This window comes from Drosophila navojoa, chromosome 3 (genome assembly GCF_054131105.1).
Source record: "Drosophila navojoa isolate 15081-1374.11 chromosome 3, UAZ_NAV_1.0, whole genome shotgun sequence".
In the NCBI taxonomy this organism is placed as follows: domain Eukaryota; kingdom Metazoa; phylum Arthropoda; class Insecta; order Diptera; family Drosophilidae; genus Drosophila; species Drosophila navojoa.
The window spans coordinates 9,046,978-9,060,928 of NC_142891.1; the positions used below are offsets into that span (position 1 = coordinate 9,046,978).

At 35.4% G+C, this 13,951-nt stretch overlaps 1 protein-coding gene across 3 annotated transcripts in view; it reads right to left on the reverse strand.

Annotated features, from left to right (window-relative positions):
• wb (wing blister) overlaps positions 1 to 13,951 on the reverse strand; it is a 101,930-nt gene that overhangs the window by 61,838 nt on the left and 26,141 nt on the right. For all 3 annotated transcript variants that reach the window (XM_089258679.1, XM_089258680.1, XM_089258681.1), the window contains exons 2-3: positions 12,620 to 12,963; positions 151 to 1,008 (exon numbers count right to left, since the gene is read on the reverse strand). In XM_089258679.1, the coding sequence (XP_089114805.1) occupies positions 151 to 1,008; positions 12,620 to 12,963 (1,202 nt within the window). The remainder of the gene's footprint in view (positions 1 to 150; positions 1,009 to 12,619; positions 12,964 to 13,951) is intronic.

The window sequence follows — 13,951 nt, forward strand, 5'->3', positions numbered from 1 at the left end:
TAACTCATCATAAACTAACATGAATTTGTATTTCGCTTTTTGTTTTGTTAAATCGTTGCAAACGATTATCGATAAATAATTGATAGATATAATGCACAATGAGAATCGATAGCTAAATGTAATTGGATGACTATTTGCACCCAGGCTCACCTGAAATCCTTCCAGGCAATGACAGGCGCCACCCACAGGCGCACAGCTGCCCGTCGAGCGCTGCGGGTTGCAGGCACAGGGCAGACACGGTTCGGTAGGTGCAGCGCCCAGCTCCCTGTAGAAGCCGCCCGCACAGAACTCGCACTCGTTGCCCGCCGTATGGTTGCCACACTCTTGGCAAATGCCACGCTCGAGGAAGGCATCGTAGCTGCAGCTCTGCGCATGGCCGTTGCACTGGCAAATCTCGCACTCGCCGCCCGGCGACCAGGCGCGATCCTGGAACAGGGGACAGCACTCGTCGCACTGCAGGCCGCAGGTGTTGTGCTGGCAGGCGCACTGCAGCAGGCTGTAGGCATTGCCGGCGTCCACATCCTGCGTGCGATTCGCATGGCCGTGGCAGTCGAGGCGCGCGCTGACACGCAGCTGCTTGAGGCTGTAGAAGCTGCGCTTCTCCAGCGACTGCGAGTCGAGCAGCCAGTCGACGCTGTTGTCCAGATTGGCCGTCGAGTGCATGCCCTGTAAACGGATGCGCATAAAGCGGGCCGTGATGAACCGCATCAGCTCCGGCGTTTGCTCCTGCGCCCCCGGACGATTCTTCAGCAGCGACACATGCAGCTCGCCGTTCTCCAGCGGCAGCGGCTTCGAGTACTGCGTCGAGCAGATGACCTCGGTGTCGTTTTTGAAAATATATTTGCCATTGCGTCCGGGCAGATTGTAGCGTCGCTTGCAGTCCGCATCGCTGAGGCCAAAGTATTGCCAGGGCTCGTACGTAATGCCATCTATGGACTTTTCTAGTATCCACGAGGCGGGTCGCGGCGAATTGGCCGACTTGAGCATAACGAAAAAGATTTGATAGGTCTGAAAGTTGAGCAAAATTAAAGGAAATCAATTAATCAGAAATCATTTGGTAATTGTATTTAATATATATATATATACATATATTGATAAGAATGCACCAGAGTCATGAATGACACGTTTTAAAACTGATTTGTCAATGATTTCTTTTAAGGAAATATATATGTATAGATAGATAACAAAATATATTTATTTATTTATTATTACTCATATTGATATCTCAGATAATTCGCAAAAATAGCAATCGACCCCTCTGAGATTATATTTGAATATTTTTGATAAATGTTTCGCTACTGGTTTGATTCATAGTTATATTTTACTGCATAATCTCCTTAATAAATTTAATACATTTTTTGTATATATAAGTGCCCTTAATTTTAAGTAAATTTATATTCACTTACAAATGCTTTCAAACAAACTATTTTTTATTATTATTTATTATTACATTAAGTCCTTTACAATTTTAACTATCATATATATAATTTATTTAAAGATCTGTAATTCATGTTCCTGTTGTTTTTTCATATTTTTATTATTAAAATGTTTTCAAATATTAAATTTAAATATTATATGTTTATTTTTATTTTTATTAAGAATATTTCCTGTGTTTTTTTTTACATTATTATTGTTTTTTTTTAAATATTTTCATACGTTTATTTGATATATGTATATTTTTATTTATATTTATTTTTAATTTTATATATATATTTTTATATTTGTTTATTTATTATTATTATCATTTATTTTAATAAATTTTATATATATGTAAATAGAAATCCCAATATTCAATTTTTTTATACACTTTCCCCTTTCATCTCTTATATACATTTCGAGGCACTATCTAATTATCAATTGCATTTTCCTACATTTTCATCAAATCTTTAAATCCAATATACCCTAAATAGATGCAAACCTAATCTAAAATCGGAAATCTCTGTGTTCGCCTTGTGCTTGCATAATTTACCCTCAAAACATTGTTCGCTCAGTCGTATATTTGCACACTTACACGCATTAGCTAACTTTTTTATGCGCATTTATGGCCAAAGTGTTTAAGTTTGTTTTTAGCTTTTAGCAGTTGCTTTTTATTTGTATTTTGTTTTTGTTGCTAGTTACAAAAGCCGCAATTCGGTTTACAGTTTTACATTCACTGGCCGTGCTATAAATTAACTTGGCTGGCGCACAACGATGTTGTTCGCTGTCATTTTGCGGGCAAGGCGCTGATGTTTCCATTTAGTTTTATACATCTTTGCAACTGCAACTGCAGCAGGCGCAGCTTTATAGATTTCAGTGACTGCTGCTGTCGCCTGTTGCTGCGGGCGCTGTAAAAACTTTAACCCAACACCAGACTCGTGTCATAAATTCTGCTAGCTGTCAACAAACTACAAAAAAATAGGCAACTCCCAACACGCCCGGCAGCAGCAGCAGCAGCTGACATAAGATATATTTATACATATATTTATACACACAAATATATTGACTTTTGTATATTTTGAAAATTGTTTTGGCCAAAATGCCAAAAATGTCGCGTGTTGAGCGGCTATCGATTGGCAAAGATCTAGAGAAAAGCTTTGGCAACATCTATGGCCAATAAGCGGCATGTGTGCAAGGTGTGGCCTTTTGACCAGCTCTGGCCTGCTGGTAATTGATTATAAAACGTGGCTAAGCCAGTTGGCGCCATCTAGCGACATTTTCCAACAGCTACCCAAAATAAGAAAAACCCGCTCATAAGCCATGGCCAAAATGTCAGGCGCATTGCGATAAACACGGCGACAGGCGACATTCAACAACGAGTCTATCAAATTTCCAACAACAACAACGGCAACTACTACTACAGTAACAACAATTACAACAGCAACAACAACAACACATATTCGCGCACTAGCTTTTCCGATTCGCAGACGCTGATAAAACGCACGCAAAGCGCATTGGGAAAATTTGCCACTGGGAAGAGGAAAAAAGCAAAATATGCCGAAAAGCCAAATACTGCGCATGCGTGCGTCTGCCAGTGGCAATTTGCTTAGCCCGGTTTCGATTACAGCTCAGACTTGTGGCAGCTGAGAGACTGGAAAATACGCTCTAAGCATGTTAAAATTGAGGTACTACAATTTTAAGTTAAGAGAAAACTGAGTAACATGAGAAGTTTATTAGTTAAACAGGAAATCTTAAGACTTTGAAGAGCTGGTTTGATTCGCAAATACTCGAACTCAAAAATATACATATAATAAAAGAAAACTCAGGCTTTTAATACTCGGAAATATTTTCCTAGATTTATTTATATCATATTTATATTGAGTAGCGGAAAACAAACAAAATGATGATCTTAATTGTGGAAATTTTGTTTTGAAATCTCTAGGAAATTATGCTTGAAAATTTAGATTTCTTCTACAGAACTTCATGATCCATAATACAAATCAAAATTCTTACTTATCATCAAAAATCCTGTATATAACTCAAGAATCTCAAGAATAACCAAACAAATCTCTAAATACTACATTTGCATCATAATTCTTCTTCAATGCAGTATACCCCATTTCCTATTGTATATACAGCGTATATCAGCATCAGCTGCTAGCAGACGGCACAACATGTGCTGATAAGATTAGAATGAGATAGCAAATCAAATAGAGACAGCAAACGTAAGAAATTGCCAGGCCGAGGCAAATTAGTGAATGTCTTGGAAAATTTATTGCATGCTCTCCAATGATTTGTGAACCAGAGAAATGTGTGAATTTTATATACATATGCAGAGACGTGTGTAATATGAGTATATGCTCAAAACTAGCTTAGAAATTAGAAGAAAAAAAACTCATTTAACGGTAGCTGTTACAGGTGAGCAAGCAGCGCAGGAGGAGCTCAGTAGAGATGGCAATAAAATGAGGAAAATTCAATTAAAATTGCATTAAAACAAATTTAATGAAAAATAATATAAAAAGTTGTTTAATATTCGAAGAAAAATAAAAGTAATTTTATTTGAAAATAAAAATAAAAATTAATATTTTGTATAATAATTTCTATTTGTATATTAAAATTTAAATTACTTTCTAAATTAATGCTTATATACACCAGAAAAATAAATAGACATTTTTAATATTCATTCCGGAGACAGAAAAAATATATAATAATAAAGTAAAATCTACAAAAAAAATTTGAAATATAATTAATAAAAAGACAAAAAAAGTATAGGAAGATAGAAATTGAACTACAAAAAAAAAATAAATAAATAAATAAATAAAATAAAATAAATAAATAAATAAAATTAATTAAAATGTATAAAATAAAATGCTGAAGATTTCGCTCTTTTTAAATGAAAATCTATAATTTATATATTTATTAAGGTATTACCTTAAATAAAAAGAAATTAAATTTTGCAAGATCAAACTCAGAGAAGAGTTAAACAGAATTTTAGCTTAAAAAGCATTATAATGTTCTGCCAATTATTTAACTGTAACTGTTTGTGAGGAGAGTGCAAGCCTGCATTAACGCTGAAGCCGGCAGGCTAAGCGATAAGTTATCTCATGAAATTATGTTGTCTACGTCAATTGCACTAACCTTGATCGCAGATAAAGAGACGGGTCCAAAATGCAAGTGCAAGCGTGTGTGACTGCGACTTCCTGCTGCTGTTGCTGCTGCTGGGCCAGAGAAGAAACAAGTTGAGAGGAGCTATAGAGCCTCCATAGGGCTATGGCAGATCTGTAGAGATTGCAATCAGCAGCAACAGCAACAGCAGCAGCAAGTGGAGGCTGTCAGCCCTCGGGGCAGACAAGGCGGCACTTGACATTTTTATCAGCTGTGCGAATGACGGGCCAATTGACAAGCCAATAAAAACGTGTTGAGCAAATGCGAAAACAACCACAGAGAGAAACAAAGAGAGAGGGAGAGAAAGAGAGTAAGAGGCAGAGTGACACGAAGAGATAGATAGAGAAAAATTTCATGAAAGAAACGAAAAGCCATTCAAGACTTGTCCAATATTTGTTTAGCTATTCAAATTATTATTATATCTTAATATTTATGCAGCTGGATGATAACCCGTTCTCAGATGCCAGCTAGCTGATAAACCGCATGTCAAATTAGACAACAGAATGCTTAAAATATGCAAGTGAGACAACTTAATTGAATCGAAAGAGAAACTGACTTATGACTGAGATAAATAATCTATGTAAACAAGCGCCAACAAAATGCTAGACCATAATTTGTGTGCTCATTAATTATTTATTGCTCAATGAATAGAATCTATCGGGCGCAACGGCAAAGCACAGTTTTCTCATCGTCCGAATGCTAATTGAGGAAAATAGGAACAACTTGGTTTGGGCATAAAAATGAAAACAAAAATAAATAAGTTTGTTGCAGTCGGGTGGGTGCGACTGCACAATACTTTTTCATGGTTGAAAAACAGTTAAGTGAATTAGAATATTGATTAAAATTCTAGATGTAATATGAGCTAAGAAAAGACTCTATAGTTTATGGGTCTCATTGTAGATGAGTTCAGAGGGGGAGGTAATTTCTGAAAGAATTTTTATATACTTATATTCTATACTTCTATATACAGATACAGGCCAACATGAAAATATTGCATTTATATATTTATTTATTATTGAAAATTATATTTTAATTGTTATATTTCTATAGTAGCATAATACAAACAGCTGTCCAATATACTCTTTAGACAACAGTAAATCAAAATGCATCAAATCGTCGCATCGTAAACTTTAAAAATAAACAGGCGCGAAATTGTCTGAGACAGACAAGCGTCTGAGGCAGGCGGCCGAAAATAAAGAGAACAAGCAAAACAAATGAGATAGTTCGCATTTAGTTTGAGGCTAGTTTTTTTTATTATTATTTCATGTGTTTAGTGTCGGCCGTCATATGCACATTGCTCACATGTCTATTATCTACTCAATTTTATTTTTAATTTTTATTTCATTTATCCTTTTTGGTTTTGTTTTGTTTTTTGCAAATTTTTAAAAAACTTGCCTGGTGCCGCCCAAGAAATAGGTATAATATTATGGCTGGCACGTTTTTAGATAAGGCGGCCAAGCAAGCGAAGCGCATAATTCTTGTTGGCTTTTTTGGCTCATGTGGTGAATGAACCCACATAGCAGACAGAAGGTGGGCAATAAATACTCTAAATAGAATGGGGTATATGAGTGCAAAGGTCAGATTGGGGAGAGTTTTAAGATATGCTCTTCAATATATTGTCAGAGAAAGAGAGAGAGTGAGAGTTCTTGAGGATTAGAAAGGAAAGGAAGATGGGAAGAGATTGTCAATGTGTGGAAAATAATGAGAAGAAAGAGAGAGAGAGAGAGCGAGGCATGCGTGATCTACAGAATTAATTATAAAGAGAGAGAGAGAGGGAGAGAGATAGAAGATACAAGAAAGAAGATAATGAGAGAAGGAGAGAAAGATACAATTTTTCGAGCATAGAAGGAGAAGAGATAGGTAAAGAGTGAGAGATCAAGACTAAAATAAATAGAAAATAGAGAGAGATAGAATGAGAAAGACGAGCAGAGTAGAACAAGCTGAACGAAGAAGAAAAGATAGAGAGAGAGAGAGAGATAAACTGTAAGAAGATAACACAGCTGAATGGCTTCATTGCATATAAAGCCCCATGCATTCCATATTTTACTAGCTCTTCTTATTCTACGTTTTTATACCGAAAAAAAAACCAAGTTCAATTCAAGCAAAACTTTTTCGTTGTCGTTTTGGCCCACAACTTTTCTTATCGTAAAAGTGGCGCAATAAATGCAAACTGCACAAGCTGCAGGGAAATAAAAAACAAAGCGTACAGAGTTCTCAACAACCAACATACATATACAACAGGTGACTTAACTTGTCTTAAATAACAGCCAAGCGGTAAAGCCAGAATCAAATGGCTATTAGCCGGAAAGAGCGACATAAAAGGATTTCAAGCAAAGCTTCAATCACGTTAACAACGAAACCTTCCACTGATTTATGCAAATCTCAAACAACAACAACAACAACGACAACGACAACTACAACAATTTAGCCAACGAGCGAGAAGCATTCTGAAAAAGGCGAAACGTGGAAACAAAATACATTCGCAATAGCCAAAACAAATAAATAAATTGACCATTAAAATAATTGCAACGCCTAAATGCGTTGCGAGCGTGGCTTGTAACACGCTTTGCCTGCTGTTGTTGCTGTTGTTCTTGTTGTTGTTGCATTTGGCTGCAAATGTTGCAACAACTTGTCAAACATTTGAATTACAGTTACGTAAAGCCTGCCCCAAACAACAACAACTTTTGGCCAAATTTGGCTAAATTTAATGAAGCAATTAAATGGCTATAAAAATAAAGTAAAATACCAATTTTTTTTCCCTGTGTGTCTGGCTTGTTGATGTTGCCGCTTGGCAACCATTTACCGCAACTTTTGGTATTTTAAAGGCAATAAAATAAAATAGAATTTAAGTTAATTGAGTTTAAACAAAATTTTTACAAAGACTTGAACAGTTTGAAGCAAAAGTTTTTGATCTCATTCGCAGTTTTTATGGGTGCAGAGAATATTTAAATGTTTGTCAAATGATTGCTAAAAGCTAATCGCAAGTTTATATAATAAGAACAAATAGATATTTATATATATTTTTTTTTTAAATAAAGTAAAATAAATCAAAGATTATATTTATAACGTTTTTCTCTTATACTTTAATTATTTCAAAAAATATATTATATATTTTTTATAGACAATTTAAGATAAATTATATTTTTTGTTTGTTATTTTTGTAATCCCAGTTTATATACATATATTTAAAATTAATATATATTTATTTTTATTTTTATTATTATTTTATTTTTATTTTTTTTTGTATTTAATATTATGTATTAATGATAATTGAATTATTCATCATTTAAAAATATAAATATCAATTGCATCAATTAGTCAACGCCCACATCAAATTATACTCTAACTCCAGTAATTCTATAATAATTATTATAATTTTATATAATATACATAACTAAAAGTTTGACAGACACTGCTTGGAGTTGAATTTATCGCGATTCGCAGAATTCTCGCTAGACTTTCAATTAGTCACGCGCGCCTCAAAGTCATTGAAGCATAAATCTAGACATTGTTGTGGCCAAAGCGTGCGGCAAGCCAAGCTGACAGACCCACTGACAGCCTGACAGACAAACTGGCTGACTGAATGACTGAATGGCGGAATGACAGAATGACTGAATGACTGAATACCGAGCCAACCACTTGGCAGTCAGCTACGGCCGCTCTTGCAAAAGGCAATTCCAAACAAGCGAGAAAAATATTTTAAGCTGTCAAATCGTTGACACATGCCTGTCTCGCTCTTGTTGCTGCTTCTCATTGTAGTTGTTGTTGTTGTTGTTGGTGTTCCATGTTGCTGCTATTGTAAATCACTCGATTAGTCTAATTGTTAAAATCAAATCGCGCGACTCGAACAATTTTTGTCTCTCGCCCATGAAACGAATGTCAAGTTTCCGTCAGAGGTCATAAATTTGGTTTCCATGCGACTTCGTCGTCGTCGTCGTCTGTCGTCCACGAAGATTTGTTCTAATGTGTTTTTAAACAGTTGTGACAAATGCCTAAGAAACACACACGCACTAAATTAAACTACTAGAGAGGGCTAGAGGGGAGAGAGCGAGAATGGGAAATGGATATGGAAACGAGTGCTAATTGCCTGTGAAAATGGGCAGCTGATGCTGGTGCAAAGAACTAGCTGTCATGGCAACAAGTTTTTGGGGTATTATTTAAGTAATCGGTAGATGTTTTCCAAGTTTCCTGTCAAATTCTTCAATTCTCCAATGCCACATTATGGGAAATTTATAGAGAAATATTTGTAGTTCTCTTCCCTTGAGGATATATGTCGAGGAAGACTTACAAATTTGGTTGTTAGTTTTTTTCTTTGTCAATATGCTAGCCTTGAATCACAAACATTTCGAAAGTCTTCCTATCGAATAGAATTCATAAATCCTCCCATGGGAATTTTATATCGAAATATTTTAAGTTCTATTGACTTTGTTCAAAACTCTTTAAAAGCTTATTTTATTATTTATTTTTTTATTTATTATTATTATTATTATTATTATAATTTTTTTTTAATATGCTGTTCTTTAGTTCATTCATATTTTAAAATTGATTATTCGTCTATCATTATAAAGAATACATTCTTTTTTTTCTAATTCAAATTAGCATACATATTTCAAAATATTTGTTGTCTTTTATCCTAAGTCTTCGTATACTTTTCTTAAATTTTTGAACAATTTGAACAATATTTTATCAACTATCTTTACTTAATAAACTCATTTTAACAATCTCTTTCATTTCAGCTAAAGCTCTCTAAATATGTCTTCCATACAAAGTATTCCAACTCTTAAGAATGTAAGTCCAATTTTTTTTTTTATACTTTTCTACATTTCTACATTTTTGTGCCCTCTGGACCACCCAAAACTAAGTTTATCAATTGGTTTTTCTTGTTGCCATTTACCGCCTACGACTCTTTAAAATCGCATCTCGAGTGTTAATCGTGCGGTGAAGTGTTAATGGAAATTCCATTGGGGCTAAAAGGAGCCCCCCAACAATGTATTGCATTTCAGCACTTGCAGCTGCTCAGCTCAGCTAATGCATAATCATAATGAATCGCTTCATTATTACAATCAGCGTGATTATCGTGAACTTTCTCTCCACATAATGCGGCAAATGATGTGCTGCAGCAACCTCATCTGCTTAGCATCAACCGACACAAAGTTGACATTTCAAGTGCAGTTTGCACTCGAGACTTATCGTTGGGCTGTTGGCAATGCATGAGTTCAGCCATCGCCCCTTCCCAGTGATTTCCTCAATGTTTTGATATAATTCTTTCATTGCCATATGCCGCCACAGACAAGACAAAGATGCAGTCGAAGACCAAGACATAGCCAAGATTATGGAAGTATATACTTAATTAAAGCGTGCAGAGAACCGGGGCAGGCCGAACAGTTGACTTCCACTACGAACTCTCGGAGTCGGGGCCCTGATTTAAAATTAAAAACATGAAAGTAGATTTCCATTTGTTTGCGTCGAAGTTGAAATACGCTATGATTATGTGGATGATGTTAATTAGTTGTTGCTGTTAAATACAGTTGTTGATATTTCATACTCAGATATATAGGAAATAAATATTTATTATTTTATAGCTCAGCTTTGACTTATTTTGCTTCTATCAGAAACTTTTCTGGTTTGAGGTTATTACTTAAATTTTATTTGAGGCTCTTGGTTAAGAAATAAGAGCAGAAAAGAAGGTTAACTACATAAAAATATGATATTTCTATAAATAGTGATATAGAATAGTGTTTCTATGAGAGCCTTTATCTTTTAAATATATTATTTTTGATCTAAGCCAATTTAGAATATAATTTTCGTGCATTTATTTACAGCTACAAATTATTAAATAATATCTTTTAATACTGCCAAATATTTCCTTTTATACATTTCTTTTATATTTAAATATTTTCTACTATAGGGTTTTCTTTAAGTTATTTTTTATATAATATTATTTTTTTTATTTAAATTTGGTAAATTTAAAAAAATATTTAGTAGAAAAATATTTCTAAAATCTATAATTTAAATAATGAATTATAAATATTTTCTCTATAATATATAAATAATTTATGTCAGATATTCACAACATATATGTATACCTATACTACCTATAACCTATACTTCATATCTGTATAACTATAAACCTACTCAATGCCACAGTCATCGCACCCTTCCTTCGAGCATCAGGAGCAATGTTTTCACATATGCCTGCAAGTATGAAAGATTTATGACAGCCATGCGCTTCAAGAGAGAAGCGAGAGAGTTATTAATAAATAACGAACAGGAGCCGCAACTCGCCAACAGAGAGTCAGATAAATATTTAAATTGGATCCTATCCTAATTAACTTTGTCGGCTCTGCAGCATATGAAAAACGTGAACCAAAAAAATAAAACAGCAACCAAAAATAAAAGAGAATCACATCAAATTGAATTACCTTTTATGGCTGCGCTCTATGTAGATGTCAGACTACGTTCAGAGAGACAATTTTCAATTTTAACTACAATTGACACATGTTGAATTGAGTTTTTGGTCAGACGGCGACAGACCAAAAAAATACAAAATGAGACAAAAATTGTGTGATTTTTTTACTGTAATATTCCCATGACTTTTGTTTACACTCGACTCAGCCGAGGGCAGCGCCAGTCAATGGAATTTCCATAAAACAAGTGATGGCGAAATCATGGGCGGGGGGTGCAGGCGGAGCGGAGTAGTTGAAGGCGTCAACGCATCAACAGCATCTGTCAAAATTTACACGCTCTCTTTACTCTGATTTTTTTTTTTTTTTTGCACGAGCGAGAGATGTCTGCTGTCTGTGTCACAGGCTTTTTGATTTATTTTTTCTGATTTTTTCAGTGATTTCCTTTCCAAGTTTTGTTGCAATTGTTGTTGTTGTTGTTATTGTTGATGAAAGTGTCCAAAGTTCAAAAATGTGTTATGGGATATGGCAAGTGGCTGCTGCGGCAAACAAGTATTTTTTCCAGTGTTTAATATACAATGTATTTTTTAATAAATTTTACATTAAAATGATTTTTCATTTAAGTTGAATTGAAAGCGTTTCGAGTAAAATGATTTTTAATTTAAGTTGAAATTAAAAAGTTTCGAGTAATTGGAGTTGTAAAATTGGTTGAAAGAGATTTAAATTGAGATTTTTATGGGGAATTTATTTTTTTAATATAATATAAGCATATATACATGTACCGATTGAGCTGTAGATTTTGTTTGATGAATACTTTTACAAATTAAATTTTGAATATTAGTTAAAGTTAAAGATTTTATTAAGTAAACATTAAAAGTTTACTTTTGTACAACTATTAAATTCTCATATATGCCAATTTATTAAAATTGAATTTAAGCTTAGAATTTTTTTTTTTAATATTTCTGAATACTTTATGAATTTTTTATAAGCTTATTAACGTCATTACAATTAGTATTATTTTTTTTTTTAATTTTTTAAAAACACATTTACTTCTGTTTAGTTATTTTAATCACGTTTCTCAAACGACTCCCTCCACAAATAAAAATAAATACTTCATAATATTCCAGCACTTATATATAACTACACCAACATCATCTCAAGTCTCACTCACATTCAGATACTCTTTAAATCTGATTATAAATCCCCCCTACCCGGAAATCAATGTCTTGTCATTAATAACTGAAGAAAGTTGCGGCTTGGCCCGTAAGATGATATGACTTAATCAAAGCAGCATCAAAGTAAATTTACGTTTGCCATTTTGAGCATTAGAATGTAATACCTATTGACCGGTTCCAAACTCGATCGCAGCCCACTGTGATCATATTTCATGCGCACAGCGTCTAATGATCGGCGACAAGCGCCAGGGAGCACAGGGGAACATGGCTGGACGTCTCGATGGATGGATCATGGAACTGGGCGTTAAATCGCTTGTAAATGAGTGACAAGTCAGCGGCTTAATTACAAACTGGATCACAGCTCGACTGTCACATGGGATTAGTGAATGCCAGAGAAGTCGCAACATATCTCTGACCCAGACACGGACCCAGACCCAGAACACGACCCAGCACACTCACCTGCTTCAGATCCAGCGTGATGGTCACATACTCAAACTGACGGCCGCCCTGCAGCGTGGGCGATTGCCACCAGCTCTCCTCGAAGCTGCTGCTCGGCGAGATCAGCGACTCGATGGGTCGCTGCTTGGCCCGGTCGGAGCTGTGCGCATTGCAGGTGCCGCAGTGCTTGGCCCAATTCCGATGTGGATAGGCGTCGACCAGCTTGCAGTACTCCTCGGCACCGTTTTGGCCACAAGTTGCGTTCACTGAGATCGAGGCACGCGGCGCGACATTAAACAGCGGCGGATAGAGGCCGCCAGCGCTGATGGCCTCATCGGCCTGTTGAGTGTTGCGCAGGCGCATTTCTAGAAATGAAAAAAATATTTAAAAATTAAAATATCGTAATATATAGTGTAGTGTGTATTGAAAAATATATAAAAATATAATGAATAAAATAAATAAATATAAAAGTATATATATTTTTTTTTTCTCGTTAGATAAGTTTTAAGAGAAACGTATGACAGATAATAATTTAAGACTTTGAACTGAGATTTTTTATTTCAGCCATATTTAATATATCTGGTCTTCAGGAGCTTGTGAGGGTTCTTCAAGTTTTTCTTTCACTTCAGATTTGTTCTACCGAAACTCGATGCTCCCCAGCCTCAGTTTCAGTCAAAATCACTCGCACTCAATTGTACTCAGCTTTTTATACCCTGATTCTCTCTACTCTGTATTCCTTACAGCTCTGCAGGTCTAAGCTTAAGCTGTTATGGCCCTCTCTCTCTCTCTAACTCTGCCTCTTTCTCTGCTCCATCTGCTCCTTCTGCTCCCTCTAGTTTACACATCTTCAGTTCCAATTTGAGCTCTTCAATGTTTTCTGTTCCAGCCAACCGATTGCCTTTCAGAGCTCTTTTATTCTCTGCCCAGTTTATGGCTCTCCACTTCTAACTCAAAGCTCTCAATATGTTCTCTCTGGTCAATTCGGGCTTGCATTTTGTTACATATGCTGCACTCTTGACAGATTTTCCCATGTCAATCAATTAAATTGGTCAAACAAGTCAAGAACATGCCCTCATACACATTGGCCCATAAATCACCGAGAAACAGCTGCTGCTGCTGCTGCTCTCAGCTCCTGCTCACTGAGTTGCCATATTGATTGGTCTGCATTGCAAAAATATATCTCACGGATAGATAGCCAAAAAAGAGAAAAAACGCTAGGCAACAACAAAAACAAGACAGAAGCAAAAATAGACAAGGCAACTTTCGAGATAAAGTTTATCGCTGACCGTTGGTAGCAGCTGGACTCTGGGCCAGCAATGTTGACCTGGTATGCGATTTGCATGTTTGCTAGCT